General features: G+C 45.5%; 1 protein-coding gene across 1 annotated transcript; it reads right to left on the bottom strand.

The window, feature by feature from the left end:
* Nucleotides 1-4,208: 4,208 nt before the first annotated feature.
* LOC143923440 (vitamin K epoxide reductase complex subunit 1-like protein 1) lies at nucleotides 4,209-15,264 on the bottom strand. The gene is made up of 3 exons (XM_077447106.1): nucleotides 15,066-15,264; nucleotides 12,400-12,509; nucleotides 4,209-4,939 (listed from the first exon to the last, which is right to left on the bottom strand). Exons 1-3 carry the CDS (start codon nucleotides 15,218-15,220, stop codon nucleotides 4,707-4,709), a joined length of 498 nt encoding a protein of 165 aa, XP_077303232.1. The 5' UTR covers nucleotides 15,221-15,264; the 3' UTR covers nucleotides 4,209-4,706.
* Nucleotides 15,265-22,521: the final 7,257 nt, after the last annotated feature.

Below are 22,521 nucleotides of genomic sequence, written 5' to 3'. Positions count from 1 at the left end.
TCAGAAATTCGAAAATTTGAAATTAGGAAATTATAAAATTTGAAACATCGCAAATCTGAAATTCGAAAAATTGGAAATTCAAAGTTTCAGAAATTCGAAATTAGAAAATTCTAAAATGTGGAATGTTAAAAATTAAAAAAAAATAAAATAAAAAAAAAAATGAAAATCTGGACATTCCAAAGAATGAAAATCTGAAAATAACTAATAATAAAATATTAAATTATAGGTATTGGAATTTCCTTTCAAATCTGGCTGTTAGTGAATGTAACGAGTACAAATTTATCCAAAGTTATGAATGATCTGAAATAAAGAATGCCGTATCTAAACTAATGGAACATAACAATCTAATAATAATAAATAACAATAAAACTTTTTTATTATTATTATTTATTATTAATTTGTTCCATTCCATTTGTTTAGATGCGGCATTCATTATTTAGGATCATTTGTAACTTTAGATTAATTTGTATTGGTTACGTTCACAAACAGACAAATTTGAAAGAAATTTCCAATACCTATAATTTAATCATTAGTTGATTAGTTATTAGTTATCAATTAGTTATTATTTCAAATCTTACTGATTTTCTTTCTTTTTTTCAGATTTTCGAATTTTTGGATTTTGGAAATTCTGAATTTTCAAATTCCGAAAATCCGAAAATTCAGAATTTGAACATTCGGAATTCAAAAATTCTGCAATTTTTTAAATTCAGAAATGCGAAATTTGGAAATTGAAAAATTCGAAAATGTGAAAATTTAAAAATTCGGAAATTTGGATTTTCACATTTCCGAATTTTTAGATTTTCAAATTTTCAAAGCAAACAAGCGAATGAGACGAAAACAATTTTTTTTTGTCATTCAACATGTCTAAAAATTACCGTATTTGATACAATTTATCATTTTAAGGGATTGCACTGTTTAGGGAGGTGACCAGCTTCAAGGCTGCAGATAACAAAGAAACGGCTTATATCACGCTATATACTACTCATACTGGTAGTAGTAGTCTGCATAAAGCACTAGAAACTCCAGAGGTGGGAAGAGGTCCAAAATCTATGATGAGGACCAGTGTCCACCTCGTCAACTAAAATATTTTTGTCATAAGTTTAGTTTAAGGCATTTACTCAAGGAGTATATAATGAATTTGGACAATCGAGAGAACTGCTTAACCCCTTCAATACCGGCCATGTTCAACCCCCTCCTGCCCAGGACAATTTTCAGCTTTCAGCGCTCTCACACTTTGAATGACAATTGCGCGGTCATGCAACATTGTATGAAATTTTTATCTTTTTTTTAGACAGATAGAGCTTTATTTTGGTGGTATTTAATCACTATGGGTTTTTTTTTTTATTTATTGTTAATCAAACAAACAAACAAAAAAAACAAAAAACATTTGAAAAAAACAAAAACAAATTTTTTTTGTTTGTTTCTGTTATAAAATAATGTAAATAAGTATTTTTTCTGTTTCATTGATGGGCACAGATAGGCTGCACTGACGAGGAGGAACCAATATGCAGCACTGATGAGGCGGCACAAATATGCAGCACTGATGGGCACTGGTAGGCAGCCCTGAGGAGGCACGAATAGGCAGCACTGATAGGCCCCATTGATAGGCATCACCTATGGGCACTGATGAGGAGGCACTAATATGCATCACTGATGGGCACTGGTAGGCATCACTTATGGGCACTGAGGAGGCCTTAATATGCAGCACTGATGAGGAGGCACTAATATACAGCACTGATGAGGAAGCATTAATATGCAGCACTGATAGGCACTGATGAGGAAGCATTAATATGGAGCACTGATAGACACCGATGAAGAGGCATTAATATGGAGCACTGATAGGCATCACTGCTGGACAATGACGAGGCAGCACTAATATGCAACACCAATGGGCATCACTAATAATGATTGCGCTGATTATCAATGCAGATGTCCCCACTCAGAAAAGCCTCTTTTCGGCTCTCCTCTCCTCTCCTCACACACTGTCAGTGTGAGGACAGGAATGTAGATATTCAACACTTCCCATTTACACTGAACAGCTGTGATTGGACACAGCTGATCACATGGTAAAGAGCCCATGTTATAGGCCCTTTACCATGATCGGTGATGCGGTGTGTCCGAGCGTTACACCACGGATCGGAGTGCACGAGTGGCCGTTCTGGAGGACATCCTATGATGTCCACTCAGAACAATGAATGCATTACTTAACCAGTTCCCACCCGGCCTATAGCAGACTGACGACCGGGCGGGAACTGGTTAAACGATACATTACAATTAAACTAAACCCATTCAAATTTAGTTGACGAAAACATACTGGAGGTTTTAGTCAACTAAAAGACAAACTAAAAACTGCATTTTAGTCAAAAGACTAAAACTAAATTGAAATTTAACGTCAAAATGAACCCTGGTGAGGAGTCCAGAGCCTTGTAGGACCAGGTTCACATTAATAGGTGCGCTTTATGGTGCCGTAACAAGCAAACACTGGGGGGGTGTTGTGCAAAACACACTTTGGTGCGCCACAGTGCTTGCTTTTAAGCGGTTCCTGACCAGCTCACGCAGATATACTGCAGCACAACAGCTCTCCTGGGCCAAATTGTGTATAGGCAAGTCCTTTCCTTTCCTTTTTTGGCCACCAGAGGGCGCACGCACGCCAGCCGCACCTCGGGGGACCCGATGTGCACGGCCGGCGGGCATGATCGCGTGTAAACACACAAATCCCTGTGATGTCTGAGGAGAGGAGACTTGTCGTTTGTTCCTACATAGTAGGAACAGCGATATGTCTCCTCTCCTACTCAGTCCTATCCCCATACAGTTAGAACACGCTGAGGGAACACACACACTTAATCCCTTGATCGCCCCCGAGTGTTAACCCCTTCCCTGGCAGTGACATTTACACAGTAACCAGTGCATTTTTATAGCACTGATTGCTGTATAAAATGTCAGCGGTGTCAAAAGTGTCCGATCTGTCTGTCGCAATCCCACAAGGAAAAAAAATTGCAGATCACCGCCATTACTAGTAAAAAAAAAAGTCATAAATCTTTCCCATAGTTTGTAGACACTATAACTTTTGCATATACCAATCTATATACGCTTACTGTGATTTATATATATATATATATATATATATATATATATATATACACACACATACACACACACACACATACATATATATATATATATATATATATATATATATATATATATATACACACACACACACACATACATACATACATACATACACACACACATACCTAAGCGGATGAAGAAATTTTTTTGGAGGGCTATTTATTATAACAAAAAGTAAAAAATATATATTTTTTGCAACATTTTCAGTCTTTTTTTTGTTTATAGCGCAAAAAATAAAAACCGCAGAGGTGATCAAATACCGCCAAAAGAAAGCTCTATTTGTGGGGAAAAAAGGACGCAAATTTTGTTTGGGTACAATGTTGCACGACCGCGCAATTGTCAGTTAAAGTGACGTAGTGCCGAAAAAAAAAAAAAAAAAAGAGTGCTGTGGTCAGAGAGGGGGTAAAATCTTCCGGGGTTGAAGTGGTTAGATGACACATTATACTTGTTATAAAAGCGCCGCGCTACGATGACATGCAATGCACAACAACGTAACAAGATAGTGTGAACAGCCTCTTCACTTTTCCAATGGGACTGTGTTTGGCAGCCCTGCCAATTGGTGTTGGTGTGAATGAGCCCTAACCAAAACTTTGGGTGTGGTGACCCCAGCATGATGGGAAATCATTGTGTTAGCCCTTGTACACACGGTCGGAGAATCCGTCGGAATGTGTCCTATCGGACCGTGTTGTTGGATATTCCGACTGTGTGTGGTTTGCATCGGACTGATTCCGTCTGACCCAATTTTCCAACATGTTGGAAATATTTCCCGACCAACTGGTCCGATCGGACATACTCCGATCATGTGTAGAGAATTTTGATCGGACAAAGTGCCACGCATGCTCAGATCAAATTCCTACATCAAAGCTATTGGCTACTAGCCTGACTGTAGTCCCATCGTAACGAAATTACGTCATCACATTTTAAATGATCGGATTTTTCGACAACTTAGTCCGACCGTGTGTATGCAACAGTTTCGGACAAAATCCGACGGATTTGGTTGTCGAAATCTCCGACTGTGTGTACAGGGGCTAAGACTTGTTTTTTTTATTGTGGTGTAGACACTTGGAGGAAGACAGTGTGTAAAACATCCAATTTATTAGAAGACAACACAAGGCTTGGAATGGTCGAGACACAGGATGACCCTTTACTCTGAAGGCACTTAGCGCCACAAATGATCCACAGACAGTTCTATCTGCAGGCGGTTGTATTCTGTAGTGTTATAAACCCCACAACTAGAGGATTACGGGTCAGAAAAGAGTCCGATTAAAATTCAGTCTTGAAGTTCCCTTGGTACCTAGAAAAGGGAAAAAACGGGAACCACCAATTCCTGAGTTGTTGCTCATTGGCTTCAATCTTCCCAAAATTTCTCAGCCACCCCCCAAGAAGGTCCTCATATCTGGCAGAATATTTCAGACAGAACCGCTCTACTCCTCCTGTAACATGATAAAACCGCCAAGGAACTTTTCAAAAATAAAAATGTGGACTTCTATAAAAAAAAAAAAAATTGTAACACTGTCAATTAAAAATTCCTGAGTGTTGTTGCAGACACAATGCAGAAAGCGCCACCGCAATCGTCAGTGTGCCTTGCGCTTGTTCTTCTTCTTCTTCTGGGGCTTGGCGGTGAGGTTGCGCAGCCGCACCACGTTCAGCAGCAGCAAGGAGAAGTTTAGGACGTAGGTGGTGATGCAGATAACGCAGAAGTCCTCCAGGATGTAGAAGAGGATGTAGGCCAGGTAGAGGGAGCCAGCGATGGACACCAGTGATGTCACTAGGAGGGTGGCGGCCGCGGCCAACGAGGGCACAAATCCTGAAGAGGGATAAAAACCCATTAACAGCAAGCAAGTGGACATTGTGATGCGAAGATACAACACAGGCTGCTCTCTTATACTGAATTTGCTTACTCAAAATTTCTGTAAGCTTCTCACAATGTGCATTAGAAGCTTAAAGCGGTTGTATACCCGCTGAATTTTTTATTTTTTTTCCCTCACCTGCAAAGCAAAAGGCATAATGAGCTAGTATGCACCGCATACTAGCTCATTATGAAATAGTTACCTTAGAACGAGGCCCCCCGACATCTGTCCTGATCCACGCCGGGGGAGCTGACATGTTCCCTCTGCGTTTCTTCCGGGTATCGCGGCTCCGGCGCTGAGTGGCCGGAGCCGCGATATCGTTTCTCTCCGGCAGGGTCCGGTATCAGCCGGGAATCCCCTGTGCGCTTGCGCCGCTGCAGTCGGCGGCGCATTGCGAGGGGAATTTTTTTTTACCTACAGGTAAGCCTTACTATAGGCTTTCCTGTAGGTAAAAGTCCCCAATTTGGCTATACAACCCCTTTAAGCAAGTCATTTCCTGACTGCAGGACATCCAGCATCATCTATCACTTTCCTCCCCAGCTTGACTGTCCCCGGCCCAACCCTTTCATTCCATTGGATTTCAAATTCTATCAAGCCAAGGAGGCTCGACATCAGCTGTGGGTGGCCTGCATGCAGATACAGCCTGCCTAGGAATCTCCACTGCTCTACACTGACTCCCACCAAGGCATTTTGATATTTGCAGAACTCAACCTCCCCCCTCCCCCACCAGTTCCTTTGAGATAGCCTCTTTCAGGCCACCTTTAAACCCGTTTTCCTCTTGGTTTCTGTGAAGTACACATTTGTTCATAAGAGACATGAAAAAGGCCAACTACATCGAAAAAAAAATTTTTGTTCCATCTAGGGGTTATTTGTATAGTCTGTCGCCCTGTCGCATCCGTTTGGATGCGACGTAATTTACATTCTTCACTGTACGTGCCGGCGTTGTGTCCTCTATACACCATCCGGAGGTGACGCGAGTTGTTTTTATGGCTCCACTTTCGTATGACATTTAACTTTCTGACGCGATCACGACCATCCGCGTCACTTCCGCACAAGACTTATTGTTTACAACTCGGGTCTCTGTTTAGTTGTGCTCTCCGGAAGTGACGAGATTAAATTGCGTCACTTCCTGAACAGCGTGCGCTCCAGCGCATAACATAGCCGGACTTAATGATGACTACAGAGTTTACTAAGGGTATAAGTTTTCCAGATATGTTAGACTTTTCATTTTTACATATATGCAGTTAAGATATATATAAAAAAAATAAAAAAACAATGTATATTAGTAGAATGGAAGCGGGACATACTGTGATATAATGGGATAGAGGTGTGGAACGCATGCCCGGCAGCCATCTTGGCTCCCAAAACCGGAAGTAACATGCGGTGACACAGGCCGACGGAATTTGGCCTAATGGGCATTTTTTGATATAAAAGTAGCACAGGCAGCACAGTGGTGTAGTGGTTAGCACTCTCACCTAGCAGTAAGAAGGGTCTTTGGTTCAAACCCCAACCATGACACTACCTGCCTGGAGTTTGCATGTTCTCCCTGTGCCTGCGTGGATTTACTCCGGGTACTCTGGTTTCCTCCCACACTCCAAAGACATGCAGGTAGGTTAATTGGCTTCTGTCCAAAATTAGCCCTAGTATATGAATGGGGACCTTGGATTGTGGGCTCCTAGAGGGTAGGGACTGATATGAGTGTACAATGTACAGGGATAGGGACAATTGTAGACACGCACTCAGGTTGAGCTGGATGGACTGGTGTCTTTATTCAACCTTACTAACTATGAAACTATGAAGTAAGTGTGGCTGCAGTGGATGGGCACCCCAGACGGTGTCTATGAGGACGAAACGCGTCGGGAGTACTCCACTGCAGCCGATTTTTTATCTGAAAGCGCTTGATTCACTTCACAAATGTGAGTGTGTTACTATTTTTTATTAAACTTTGTTTTTTTTAATGGAATTACACTATATGGCCCCATCTTTTTAATTTTATGCGTCCATCATTCTGAGCTGGACCTCCATCTAATTGGAGAAAACCTATTACCATCAATTACATTGGTGGAGAGATTGTTTTGATTTTGTTTTCATTGGAGATTCATCATAGTTTCATAGTTAGTAAGGTTGAATAAAGACACCAGTCCATCTAGTTCAACCTGAATGTCTACAATTGTCCCTGTCAATGTACATTGCACACTCACATCAGTCCCTACCCTCAAGGAGCCCACAATCCAAGGTCCCCATTCATATACTAGGGCCAATTTTGGACAGAAGCCAATTAACCTACCTGCATGTCTTTGGATTGTGGGAGGAAACCAGAGTACCCGGAGGAAACCCACACAGGCACAGGGAGAACATGCAAACTCCAGGCAGGTAGTGTCGTGGTTGGGATTCGAACCAGTGACCCTTCTTACTGCTAGGTGAGAGTGCTAACCACTACACCACTGTGCTGCCTAATCCATATCATGTGCGAGTTTGAATATCTACAGATACTACAGAAGCCTGTACGACCCTTTGAATATATATTCTTTTGGGTCAGATACGTCTGGTAAGCCCGCATCCACAGGGGTGGTGGGATTGTCACGTGGTGTCCGCATGCTATCCCTTTAAGAGTGGAAGGTGGATTTGCAATTTAAACACACACGTGGGACTTGAATATTTTTATCAAACAAAGAGACTTTACGTTTGAACAACAACAATTTTTCCGTTTGATATTGATTATTTTGTTTTATGGACACAAAGTAACACAATTCTATAGGGCAAATGTTCCACTCTATAGACACATATAAGCACAAGTCTATGTGGTCAATTGTTTCACTAACACAATTTTGGTGTTTATTAGGATTAAAGTTCTCACTATAGGGAACATTTATAGAGTCCCAGGTGGTTGTACACGGGGATATTATATATGTTTTTGCATTTTTTGCACATGTCTATTTTTTTTTAGCGCTACACTTTTGTATAGATTGTACACTTTTTACCTAAAATATCCATTTTGGTGTGTTAGCAGATTTTTTTATGTTTGGATAGCGCAGGGTGTTTTTTCTTTTAATATTTTCTTTCAAACTGAAAAACCATCCCTGAACAGAGGCGGGAGGCCTTCAACGCCATTTGTGTTCCGAGTATAATGCCTTTTTTAACATCTCTACACCAGCGGGTGGACAACAATTTAACCTTCATCCATGTTAACGAGGAAGTGATACCTATGCAAATGTCTTGATGCCGAGGATAGAATAAAGTAACTAGAACAGGGGGTCCCTCAACTTTCACCTTCCATCCTGTTCTTGGACTATCAACATATATGCATTCGATGGGAATTGGATATAAAAATTGTGGGTTATTTTCCCGACACTCATTGAAACTAAAGAACTGGTTTGGAGAAACAAGGAAATGTCTTCAACATCAATCAACAATGTCCAGGAACAGGAGGAGTTCTTGTAACAGACTGTCCATCCCGGCCTTGGATCAACATATACACATTTCCTGGTGTTTGGATCCAAGGCCTAAATGCTACCTGTGTGCATATAAATACTGGGGTATGTTCCTGACACTCATTGGAACAGAAGAAGTGGCTTGGGGAAGCTGCCAAATCTTTAAAGTGGCTGTAAACCCTTACAAACAACTTTGACCTACAGGTCTAGATTAAGGCTTACCTGTAGGTCCAAGAAATATCTCCTAAACCTACAAGGTTTAGGAGATATTTGCCGAAAGACAGGCACCGCTGTCTACGGCACATGCGCCATAGACAGCAGCGCGGTCAACGGCGATATGCCGCGAGTGGCGGCTCCCGTGCGCATGCGCGGGAGTGACGTCATCGCGGCTTCGCTGAATGACAGCGGCGGAGCAGCGAGACCCACCGAGAAGATGGATGCGCCGGACTACAGGGGACAGCGGTGACTTCGCTGGCTCCTGTGTCAGGTAAGTGACACATAATGGGCTACTATGCGATGCGATGCCATGCATAGTAGCCCATTATGCTTTACCTTTGCAGGGAATGAAAGAGGAAGTAAACTCATCAGGGTTTACTTCCTCTTTAACATCAATCATTATCAAAAAATGGGGTGAGTTCTTGTAGATGTTGATTGTCCGAGAACAGATATGTTCTTGTAGCTGCCATTTGTCTAGCCTGTTCTTGGACAAACATCTACACCTTCCATGGTGACTGAATTAAGGTGTTGGTGCAACTTGTGTGGATATGAATGCTGAAGTATCTTCCTGACACTAACCAGAAATTAAAAAGTAACTTGGAGAAACTACCAAATGTCCTCAACACCAAACATTGTCTAAGTACAGGATGGGTTCTTAAAGATATGGATTGTCCATGAACAGAATGGGTTCTTGTAGATGGAAAATGTCCATTCTAGTCCTGGACAAACATCATCTACACATTCCCTGGTGGTTGGATTAAGGTGTTGGTGTTACCTTTGTGGATATACATGGTTGGGTATGTGCCTGACACTCGCTAATACCGAAAAAGTGGCTTGATGAAGCTATGAAATATTTCCAACATCAATCATCACTGTCCAAGAACAGGATGGGTTCTTGTGGATGTTGATTGTGCAAGAGCAGGATGGACAATCAACATCTACACATTCCATGGCGATTGGATTAAGGTGTTGGTGATGCCTTTGTGGATATAAATGGTTGGGCTGTATTCCCGACACTCAATGGAGACGAAGTAGTCGCTTGGAGAAGCCAAAAAACATCTTTAATCAGCACTGTGTAAGAACAGGGTGGGTTCTTGCAGATGTTGATTGTCCATCCTGGTCGTGGACAATCCATATACACACACTCCATGGTGATTGGATTAAGTAGTCGGTGCTACCTATGTGCATATAAATTGTGGGGCATGTTCCAGTGGAACGGAATAAGTAACTTTGAGAAACAGCAATATGTCCTTGACATCAATAAACATTGCCCAACAACAGGATGGGTTCCTGAAGATGTGGACTGCCCATCCTAGTCTTGAACAACTAACATCTGCCCATTCCCCTGGTGATTGGATTAAGGTGTTGGTGCTACCTTTGTGGATATAAATGGTTGGGTCTGTGCCTGACACACACTGGTAACAGAGGAAGTGGCTTAGGGAAGCTATGAAACATCTTCAAGATGAAACCGGACTGGTTCTTGTAGATGTTGAGTGTCAATCCTCTTCTTGAACAATCAACATCTACACATTCCATGGAACTTGGATTAAGCTGTGTGGGCTATCTATGTAGATATAAATGGTTGGGGTGTGTTCCTGACACTGGCTGGAGATGAAGTAGCGGCTTGGAGAAGCCAGAAAACATCTTCGACATCAATCAACACTGTAAGAACAGGGTGGGGGTCCTGTAGATATTTCTTATCCATCCTGTTTTTGGACAATCCACACGTACACTCTCCATGGTGATAAGATTGAGGTATGTGTATACAAGTCGTGAGATATGTTCTTGACACCCACTGGAACTGAAGAAATATCTTTCTGAAGCTATGAAACATCTTCAACATCAATCAACATTGTCCAAGAACAGGATGGGTTGTTCTAGATGTTGATTGCTCATTCTGGTCTTGAACAATCAGCATCTACACATTTCACAGTGATTGGATTAAGGTGCTACCTGGGTAGATATAAATAATAGGACATGTGCCCGACACTTATTGAAACAGAAGAAGCAGCTTGGAAAAATACAAAACATCTTCAACATCAACATTGTGCCAAACAGGATGGGTTTGTGTTCATGTTGACTGGCCGAGAACGGGATGGGTTCGTGTACATGTTGACTGACCAAGAACGGGATGGGTTTCTGTACGTGCAGACTGGCCGAGAACGGCATGGGTTTGTGTACGTGCAGACTGGCCGAGAACGGCATGGGTTTGTGTACATGTTGACTGGCCGAGAACGGGATGGGTTTGTGTACATGTTGACTGGCTGAGAACGGGATGGGTTCGTGTACGTGCAGACTGGCCGAGAACGGCATGGGTTTGTGTACATGTTGACTGGCCGAGAACGGGATGGGTTTGTGTACATGTTGACTGGCTGAGAACGGGATGGGTTCGTGTACGTGCAGACTGGCCGAGAACGGGATGGGTTTGTGTACATGTTGACTGGCTGAGAACGGGATGGGTTCGTGTACGTGCAGACTGGCCGAGAACGGGATGGGTTCGTGTACATGTTGACTGGCTGAGAACGGGATGGGTTCGTGTACGTGCAGACTGGCCAAGAACGGGATGGGTTTGTGTACGTGTTGACTAGCAGAGAATGGGATGGGTCTGTGTACGTGTTGACTGGCCGAGAACGGGACGGGTTTGTGTTCATGTTGACTGGCCGAGAACGGGACGGGTTTGTGTACATGTTGACTGGCTGAGAACGGGATGGGTTCGTGTACGTGCAGACTGGCCGAGAACGGGATGGGTTTGTGTACATGTTGACTGGCTGAGAACGGGATGGGTTTCTGTACGTGCAGACTGGCCGAGAACGGCATGGGTTCGTGTACGTGCAGACTGGCCGAGAACGGCATGGGTTTGTGTACATGTTGACTGGCTGAGAACGGGATGGGTTCGTGTACGTGCAGACTGGCCAAGAACGGGATGGGTTTGTGTACGTGTTGACTAGCAGAGAATGGGATGGGTCTGTGTACGTGTTGACTGGCCGAGAACGGGACGGGTTTGTGTTCATGTTGACTGGCCGAGAACGGGACGGGTTTGTGTACATGTTGACTGGCCGAGAACGGAACGGGTTTGTGTACATGTTGACTGGCCGAGAGCGGGATGGGTTCTTGTGGATGTTTGTAGTCCATCTTGTTGTTGGACAATCAACATCTACACATTCCACAGAGAATGGATGAAGGTGATGGTGCTACCTGTTTGGATACAAATGTTGGCGCATCTTCCTGACACTCATTATCGAAGAAGTATCTGGGATAAAACTACGAAAACATCTTCAACATTACAATTAAGTCCAGTTGACTACTACTACTACTACTACTACTTGGATGGGATTATCAACTCTCCCCGACTTTTGGCCAATTGTTTGTGTTCTCTCAATTCAGCTCTAGAGATAGAACAGATTGTGTATTTACAGTTGAATGGTGAAGGTTGCATTTGTATCGAGAATCCCAATTAAAACAAAAAAAGGGGGGATGAAGCTTGCCTATCCAGAATGTGGTGATCTCGGAGGATTATCTGATATCTGAACCACTATTGCTCTATCGCTATTGCTCTATCGCTATTGCTCTTCACTGTTCTTTTTATAAAACATTTAGAGTTGATTTTGCTGCCCCAAGTTGTGATCTACAGCTCAGGAGCAGGTAAGAAGCTTGGATGGAGGTTGGGTCAGGATAGAATATAAAGTGCCTGGGTTGCCTGTAGGAACACACATGTGGAATAACGATAGGGTGCCTTGTGCTCTGAAGGGTGCGGTTTCCCCAATACTCACCGAGCGCTATCTGCAGGGTGTAGAACAAGATTCCGAACACACTATTGGGCTGATTGAGGAGACTCTGTGCTCCCAAAATACCTTCAACCAATCCAAAGCCTCGACCCCATCTGGAAGAGATGGTAAGAAGACTGAATATAAATCAGACAGTAATAGTACAAAATCATAAATTGTTTACACATTCTACAATCTGCAGCACACATTGGTGTAAGGCGGCCTTTCTCAACCTTTTCAACACAGAGGAACCCTTGAAATAGTTCTCTGGTCTCAGGGGAACCCCTGATAAAAATTAGAAATCTACAACTCATTGTACATTAGTGTGATGGTCATTGGGAAGAATTACCTCCTTACAGAGAGCTAAAAAGATCAATGGTTGGGGTGGGAACTTATCCGAGAGGCAGAAAATGCCCAATGCTGAAGGAACCCCTAGCAACCTCTGGAGGAACCCTGGTTGAGAATCACTGGTGTAGGGGGTTCTTAATTGTCAAAGCGGAGCTCCACCCTAAAGTGGAGCTTCCGCTCATTGGAACCCTCCCCCCCCCCTCCGGCGCCACAATTGGCACCTTTCAGGGGGGAGGGGGGTGCAGGTATCTGTACAGTACAGGTATCTGCACCCACTTCCGGCATAGATATCTGCAGAGGGTACGCCCCTTTCCACAGAATCTACGCCCCTTTCCGAAGGTCCCCCGCTGCCTGCTGGGAAACACACGGATCCCAGAGACAGCGGGGACCATCCTTATTGTGCAGCGCGACTCACGCATGCGCAGTAGGGAACCAGGAAATGAAGCCGCAAGGCTCCACTTCCTGATTCCCATACCCAAGATGGCGGCGGCAGCACCCGAGAGACGATCGAGAAATCGGCTTCGGGTGCCGACATCGCGGACGCGCTGGGTGGGTAAGTGTCACTATTTTAAAAGCAATATTTGTAGCTGCTGCCTTTAAAAAAAAAAAACGGCGGACTCCCGCTTTAAGACTGGTAAGGATGTGGAACTCCCTTTCACAATCTGTGATTTCAGAGGGAAGTGACAATTTAAAAAAAAAACACTTTTAGATGAGCATTTTATGGAGCACAATATACACCAATCACAGCAAATGGGGAATAAGAACTCGGCTTACCACTAATGAACAGGGGTATGCCCCCATCCTCCAGGGGTGATCCCTACTGGAGCCCATCCCAAGCAGTGAGCACTATGTAGGGCACACTGATCCCCATACACTGACCTGGAGGTGATACCTATGTAGGGCACACTGATCCCTACCTATGTAGGGCACACTGATCCCTATACACGGAGTTGATCCTTATGTAGGGCACACGGATTCCTATATGCTGTCCTGGAGATGATCCCTATGTAGGGTGCACTGATCCCTATACAGGGTCCTGGAGGTGATTCCTATGTAGGGAGCACTGATCCCTATACACGGACTTGGAGGTGATCCCTATACACGGACCTGGAGTTGATCCTTATGTAGGGCACACGGATTCCTATATGCTGTCCTGGAGATGATCCATATGTAGGGTGCACTGATCCCTATACACTGTCCTGGAGATGATCCCTATGTAGGGTGCACTGATCCCTATACATGGACCTGGAGGTGATTCCTATGTAGGGAGCACTGATCCCTATACACGGACTTGGAGGTGATCCCTATGTAGGGCACACTGATCCCTACACAGTGACCTGGGGGTGATCCCTATGTAGGGCATACTGATCCCTATACACAGACCTGGAGGTGATCCCTATGCAGGGTGCACGAATCCCTATACATGGACCTGGAGGGGATCCCTATGCAGGGTGCACGGATCCCTATACATGGACCTGGAGGGGATCCCTATGCAGGGTGCACGGATCCCTATGTGCTGATCCTTATGTAGAGCACATTGATCCCTATGTAGGATGCACTGGTCCCTATACACTGATCTCTATAAACCGATCCCTATACACGGACCTGGAGGTGATCCCTATGTAGGGCACACTGATCCCTACTGAGCTGGCGGCGATCCCTATGTAGGACACAGTGGTCCCTACACACTGATCCCCATACACTGATCCCTATGTAGGACACACTGATCCCCTCACATTGATCCCTATGTGGGACACACTGATCCCCTCACACTGATACCTATGTAGGACACATTGATCCCTATACAATGATCCTTATACATTGATCCCTATGTAGGACACACTATTCCCCTCACACTGATCCCTATGTAGGACACAGTGATAGCTATACAGTGATCCTTATACATTGATCCCTATGTAGGACACACTGATCCCCACACACTGACCTGGAGGTGATCCCTATGCACTGATCCCCACACACTGACCTGGAGGTGATCCCTATGCACTGATCCCCACACACTGACCTGGAGGTGATCCCTATGCACTGATCCCCACACACTGACCTGGAGTTGATCCCTATGCACTGATCCCTATGCACTGATCCCCACACACTGACCTGGAGGTGATCCCTATGCACTGATCCCCACACACTGACCTGGAGGTGATCCCTATGCACTGATCCCCACACACTGACCTGGAGTTGATCCCTATGCACTGATCCCTATGCACTGATCCCCACACACTGACCTGGAGGTGATCCCTATGCACTGATCCCCACACACTGACCTGGAGTTGATCCCTATGCACTGATCCCCACACACTGACCTGGAGGTGAAGACCTTGGAGCAGCTGATGTCGGGGTTGATATCACACAGGGCGGTGTACTCCGGGTCTCTCTCCCGGGAAGTCTCCACATGATAGGCGTACACCGACAGCCCGATCCCCGCCACACACAGCACAACCCTCACCGCCCGCTCCATCCTTCGATCACCGCTGACGTGTCCCGCCTGCCTGGCCCCGCCCACCGACTTCACTACAGGGGGAGGAGGAGGAAGAGGCGGGGACGTGGGAGGGGCTGCAGAGACCACCATCACCACAGGGGGCGGAGCCGGTCAAAAATGACAGTGAATCAATTGTAGGGGGCGGAGCATGAGCTGCATAATAGAAAGTATCACTCTCAGGGGGCGGGGCCGATCATAAAGTTCTTTGTATCGCTTACGGGGGGCGGAGCATGCACTGCAGCCAATACAATGTGTCAGTGTGAGATTGGAGAAGATACATTGTATGAGATTAGAGGAGTAGAGAGGGGGAGGAGGAGGAGGTCATACACAGGACATTCTATATATATATATTATATATTATATATCATTGACTATAGAAATGTGATCAGAGGAATCGATCATTCCCCACCCCATACACTTATTGATCACATCGATCTCCTACAATCACATCTTCCCAGCCACAATAATAAGAATATTTTTCTAAATAAACTGATCAGTTTTGCTAATAATCAATCGATGAGAGTGTATGTGTCTATCCGATTCACTGATCCAATCATATGATCCCATTCTATAAGACCATTGGATAGTGCTGACCATACACTATACAACCCGATTATAAGATCTGCACCCACCGCACACTTTAGTAAGTCCCCTCATTAGTCCCGGGTTGGACCCTCTTTATTAGGCTTCCCTCACTAGTAACGGATTGGACCCCCTTTATTAGGCTTCCCTCACTAGTAACACATTGGACCCCCCTTATTAGGCTTCCCTCACTAGTCCCAGGTTGGATCCCCTTATTAGGTCCCCCTCACTAGACCCGGGTTGGACCCCCTTTATTAGGCTTCTCTCACTAGTCCCGGGTTGGATCCCCTTATTAGGTCCCCCTCACTAGTCCCGGGTTGTACCCCCTTTATTAGGCTTCCCTCACTAGTAACATGTTGGACCCCCTTTATTAGGCTTCCCTCACTAGTCCTAAGTTGGACCCCCTTTATTAGGCTTCCCTCACTAGTCCCGGGTTGGATCCCCTTATTAGGTCCCCCTCACCAGTCCCGGGTTGGACCCCCTTTATTACGTCCCCCTCATTAGTCCCGGGTTATATCCCCTTATTAGTGAGAGGCTTCTCTCACTAGTCCCGGGTTGGATCCCCTTATTAGGTCCCCCTCACTAGAGAGAGTGTATGTGTCTATCCGAATCACTGATCCAATTATATGATCCCATTCTATAAGACCATTGGATAGTGCTGACCATACACTATACAACCCGATTATAAGATCTGCACCCACCGCACACTTTATTAAGTCCCCTCACTAATCCCGGGTTGGACCCCCTTTATTAGGTCCCCTTCACTAGTCCCGGGTTGGACCCCCTTTATTAGGCTTCCCTCACTAGTCCCGGGTTGGACCCCCTTTATTAGGTCCCCTTCACTAGTCCCGGGTTGGACCCCCTTTATTAGGCTTCCCTCACTAGTCCCGGGTTGGACCCCCTTTATTAGACTTCCCTCACTAGTCCCGAATTGGACCCCCTTTATTAGGCTTCCCTCACTAGTCCCGGATTGGACCCCCTTTATTAGGCTTCCCTCATTAGTCCCGGGTTGGACCCCCTTTATTAGGTCCCCCTCACTAGTCCTGGGTTGGACCCCCTTTAATAGGTCCCCCTTGCTAGTAAAGGGTTGGACCCCTTTTTGCCATCATTTTTGGTGGCATAGATACAACAAGATGTTGGAAACGTTCCTCAGAGATTTTGCTCCATAGTGACATGATAGCATCACACAGTTGCAGATTTATCGGCTGCACATCTATGATGCCGATCTCCTGTTCCCCCACATCCCAGAGGTCCTCTATTGGATGGAGATGTGGTGAGTGTGGAGGCCATTGGAGGACTGTGACCTCATTGTCCAGTGGTGAGATGATTGCAGTTTTTTGACATGGTACATTATCCTGCTGGAAGGAGCCATCAGAAGATGGGACAATGTAGTCATAAAGAGATGGACATGGTCAGCAACAATACTCAGGTAGGTCATGGTGATTGACAGCCTCCCTCCTACCATGTGGACAAATGACAGCGGAGGGGGCGGCTCTTGGTCTGGGATGATGTCATATGACAGCACCGAGTCTCGTTGTGATCGCACACCCGCGACAATCTCGGCAAAGAGCGGCGGCCCTTTACCCATGTGATTGGCTGTGTCCAATCACAGTTGGTCCCATGTAAACAAGGAGATGCCATTTATTGGCTCTCCTTACTTCATACTGACAGAATGTGAGGAGAGGAGAGCCGATCAGCAGCATCTCCTCACATCAGGGCACTGATTACATTGCTGCCCCAACAGTGCCCATCAGTGATGCCTTTCAGTGCCCATCAGTGCCACCTATCATTACCCATAAGTGCCCATCAGGGCCATATATTAGTGCACCCTCATCAGTACCCCCCCCCCCCCATCAGTGCACACTAATATGTGCCCATCAGTGATGCCTTTCAGTGCCCATTAGTTCCTGCCCATCAGTGCCACCTATCATTGCCCATCAGGCCACCTAGTAGTGCCCATTAGTGCCCCCTCATCAGTGCCACCCCATCTGTGCCATTCAGTGCCCATCAGTGACACTAATCTGTGCCCATCAGTGATGCCAGTCAGTGATGCCTTTCAGTGCCCATTAGTGCCACCTATCATTGTCCATAAGTGCCCACCAGTGCCACCTATCAGTGTCCATGTGACACTAGTCTGTGCCCATCAGTGATGCCTTTCAGTGCTCATTAGTGCCTGCCCATCAGTGCCACCTATCATTACCCATAATTCCCCATCGGGGTCACCTATAAGTGCCCATTAGTGCTGCATATTAGTGCCTCCTCATCAGTGGTGTTTCATCAGTGCCCATCAGTGAAGGAGAAAAATTACTTTTTTACTAAATTTTCTGTCAGAAACTAAGAAAACTTTTTTTTTTTTATTCTGTCTGGTTTTTTTTTTTAATCAAAAAATCAAAAACCCAACCATAAATACCACCAAAACAAAGCTCTATTTGTGGTCAGAACATGATACAGAATTCATATGGGTAGGTAATTGTCATTCAAATGCATGATCGCGCAATTGTCATTCAAAGTGTGGCAGCGATGAAAGCTGAAAATTGGCCTGGAAAGGAAGGGGGTAAAAGTGTCCAGTATTGTGGTGGTTAAACAGTGCTCAATTGGTACTAAGGGGCTCAAAGTGTGCCAAGAAAATACCCCCCCCCCACACACACACTATTACACCCCCACCACCAGCCTGAACCGGGGATACAAGGCAGGATGGATCCATGCACCAAATTCTGACCCCACCATATGAATGTCGCAGCTGAAATTGAGACCCATCAGACCGGGCAACATTTTTTCAATCTTCTATTGCAGTGATGGAGAGACCTTGGCACCCCAGATGTCTTAGAACTACAGTTCCCATGATGCTCAACTACACTGCAGAGTGCACGAGCATCATGGGAAATGTAGTTCCAAAACATCCGGGGTGCCAAAGTTCACCATCACTGGTACAGTGTATGGCCAGCTGAGGAGAAGGAGGGGATCACCTGCTATGAAATCACTGTGGGGTAGTTCTGCTGCTGCTGCCCGTCATCTCTTGGGAAAGGGGCCCATTATTCTCGGACCCCCAACTGTCAGTAATCTTCTCTGAATGAATGAATGAAATACTTGTATAGCGCACAATGCGAACTGAATCGCCTCTAGGCGCTGTGGCGAGCTTTGATCATCTGCTAAAAGAGGAAGGTCTTGAGTTTTTTCCTAAAAGCCAGGTGATTTTCTTCCAGGCGGATGTTGATTGGTAGAGCTTTCCATAGCCGAGGCCCTTGGACAGCGAATCTCCGATCACCCTTGGATTTATACCGGGCTTTGGGCACGAGGAGGAGGTTTTTGTTGGCTGATCGAAGACTGCGGTTTGGTGTGTAATGATTTATTTTCTCCATTAGGTATTGCGGAGCTTCTCTATGCACGCATTTGTGGGTGAGGCAAAGGGTCTTGAACGTGATCCGATTTTTTACGGTTAGCCAATGTAAACTCCTCAGTGAAGGAGAAATGGATTCCCAGGGTTTTTTTCCTGTTATCAGCCTTGCCGCCGTGTTTTGGATCAGTTGTAATCGCGCAAGTTGATATTGTGGTAATCCTATGTAAAGCGAGTTTGCGTAGTCCAGTCGTGAATTAATGATTGTTCCAACTACCACTGCTTTGTCATTCTTTGGGATAAAAGGGATGAGTCTGCGAAGCATGCGCAGCAGATGGTGAGATCCACTGACTACAGATCCTATTTGTGCATCCATTGACATTTGTGCGTCTAAAATAACCCCGAGACTCTTCGCTTTGGTCTGTGTAGGGGTGTCCTCTTGAAGAACTCAACCTCATTTATTCCTCCACCAGAGGGTCACACCTTTTTATTGTCAAACTTTTTTGTTTGGCACTAGTCAGCGACAGGATGGGAAGAGTCTGTTGGTTGTCCGGATTTCTTTCTTTTTTTCGTGTTTTTTCGGCAGGTTGACAATCATTGTTCATTTGGAAAGAAGTGGATCTGCACCATCAGGCAACATGATGGATGTACAATGGTGCCTTTCAAAGATCTTTTAGAGAAGACCGTTCTAAAGGAGTAAGGAGAGAGAGAGAGGGGGAGAGAGAGAGAGAGAGAGAGAGAGAGAGAGGAGGGGGAGAGAGAGAGAGAGAGAAGAGGGGGAGAGAGAGAGGAGGGGAGAGAGAGAGAGAGAGAGAGAGGAGGGGGAGAGAGAGAGAGAGAGAGAGAGAGAGAGGAGGGGGAGAGAGAGAGAGAGAGGAGGGGGAGAGAGAGAGAGAGGAGGGGGAGAGAGAGAGAGAGAGAGAGAGAGAGAGGGGGGGGGGGAGGGGGGGAGAGGGAGAGAGGAAGGAGAGAAGGGAGGAGAGAAATAAGGGAAGGAGAGGAGAGAGATAAGGGAGGGAGAGGAGAGAGATAAGGGAGGGAGAGGAGAGAGATAAGGGAGGGAGAGAAGGGAGTGAGAGGAAGGAGGGAGGGAAAGGAGGGAGAGGAAGGAAGGAGAGGAGGGAGAGAAGGGAAAGGGAGGAAGAGGAAGGAGAGAAGGGAGGGAGAGGAAGGAGGGAGAGGAAGGAGGGAGAGGAAGGAGGGAGAGGAAGGAGGGAGAGGAAGGAGGGAGAGGAAGGAGGGAGAGGAAGGAGGGAGAGGAAGGAGGAGGGAGAGGAAGGAGGAGGGAGAGAGAAAGGAGGGAGAGAGAAAGGAAGGGAGGGAGAGAGAAAGGAAGGGAGGGAGAGAGAAAGGAAGGGAGGGAGAGAGAAAGGGAGGGAGAGAAAGGGAGGGAGAGAAAGGAGGGAGAGAGAAAGGGAGGGAGAGAGAAAGGGAGGGAGAGAGAAAGGGAGGGAGAGAGAAAGGGAGGGAGAGAAGACGGGCATTCAGTAGCTGTAGGTGGAAAGGGATCAGTTCCTCTACTTGCCCACACCCCCCTATCCAGGAGGCAACACAAGCCCCCTGGGGCATGGGGTTGGGTCGCATTGCGACCCCTGCAACCCCTGTAGGTACGCCCCTGCAGTGGTGGAACATCTGACTGTAGTGCACAAGGTGTTTTATTCTAATATGGGTACCCAATGGAAGACATTGGTCTTATTCGTGTCAGAAACAAAAGATCACAACCTCTGATTTTTGAGCAGCGGCCTGTAAAAAAAAAAAAAAAAACTTTGAAGATAGAGTGTTAGTAAAGAAAATGAAGAATAAAAGTAAAAGAAAAAGAAATGAAGATTGTGGGGCTATAGCTCAGCATCAGAGAAATTGACTGAAGATCAAGAGGCCTACAAATCATATTGTAGAAAATATTGTTGGGGTCCTGGTTGTGTTGGAAGGGAAAAGTCACAACCTTTGAACATCAGCCTGCAATCATGGAAGGTAGGGGGTGGTCTAGGAGGGTGTACATGTTTGGCAAGGAAAAAAATGATTTTATAAAATGAGTATATTGTGTCTAACTGCACAGATTACCGATTGAATATACATGTCAATTAATATATATATTTAATAATTAATACAATTGATTAATAATATTAATATAATTAATACAGCCCACTGATATTCCTTAAAAAAAAGAAGAAAAAAAAAGAATTTCACAAAAAGACTCTACTAGATAAATAAATATAAATTTTATTAACAATAACCAAAGACATTGCAGTGTCAGAAACAGGAGCACCACTGTAGTTTTAGGCCTGGTTTATACATGAGCTTGGTAAAAAATAGGCATCCGCCCCCCTCCCCCCCCCCCACCATCTCCCCCACCTAAAGTGGGGCAGAGGTTTTTTTAATTCAGTCTCGTTGTGTGTTCAGCTTTCCAAATACTTACCCGAGCCTGATCTCAATCCAGCACTGTGCTTCTCCCTCCTTAATGGACATGGAGGCAGCCATTGGCTCCTGCTGTTGTCAATCACAACCTGTAAGCAGACAGCAGTGGGCGGGGCTGATAAATAAATACACAGAGCCCGGCTCAGGATCAAGCCCGCACCAGTGCCTCCATAGCAAGTGGCTTGTTATGGGGGCACTCAGAAGGGGGGGGGAGGAGCCAGGAGTGCCAGCGGGGGACTCCAGAAGAGGAGGATCGGGGCTGCTCCGTGCAATACTATTTCACAGAGCAGGTAAGTGAAACATGTTTGTTATTTAAAAAAAAATTATATATATATATATATATATATATATATATATATATACACACACATACACATACACACACCCACCCCATTACAATCACTTTAACCCAACCCAATGGGGTTGATTTACTAAAACTGAGTGCAAAATTGGTTCAAGTCTGCATAGAAACCAATCAGCTTCCAGGTGTGCCTTTTTTTTGTCATCCAAGCTTAATTGAACAAACTGAAGTTGGAATCTGATTGGCTACCATGCACAGCTGCAGGGCCCGGGTCAAGGGGTGGGCAGGAGGGACAGCTGCCCATTCTGATACAAGGCAATTTGAGAAGCAGGTGACTGCTGGGTGTAGCTTCCCCTAAGCTCATATACAATGAAGGGGGGCCCAGTCTGGCTTCTTTGCCCTGGGCACTGGATAACCTTACCCCGGCACTGCACAGCTGCACCAGGCTTTGCACTCTCCAGGTTTAGTAAATCAAACCCAGTGGCCCGATAGGGTTATACAGATGTTGTGGTCACGGAAACAAAATATACCCCCTGTCCCTTTTAGGGGGCAGTACCTCTGCCTAACACAACCCATTCAAGTGAATGGGGCGGCACCTTAATAGTATGCAATACAGTGCAGTGGTGCAGTGAAGAGCCTATAAAACAC

The sequence above is a fragment of the Lithobates pipiens genome, unplaced genomic scaffold, assembly GCF_037356315.1.
Source record: "Lithobates pipiens isolate NorthernLeopardFrog02 unplaced genomic scaffold, aLitPip1_a1.2 Scaffold_22, whole genome shotgun sequence".
In the NCBI taxonomy this organism is placed as follows: domain Eukaryota; kingdom Metazoa; phylum Chordata; class Amphibia; order Anura; family Ranidae; genus Lithobates; species Lithobates pipiens.
Note: the sequence above shows the minus strand (reverse complement) of the source record. Positions and strands in the feature narration are given on the sequence as shown.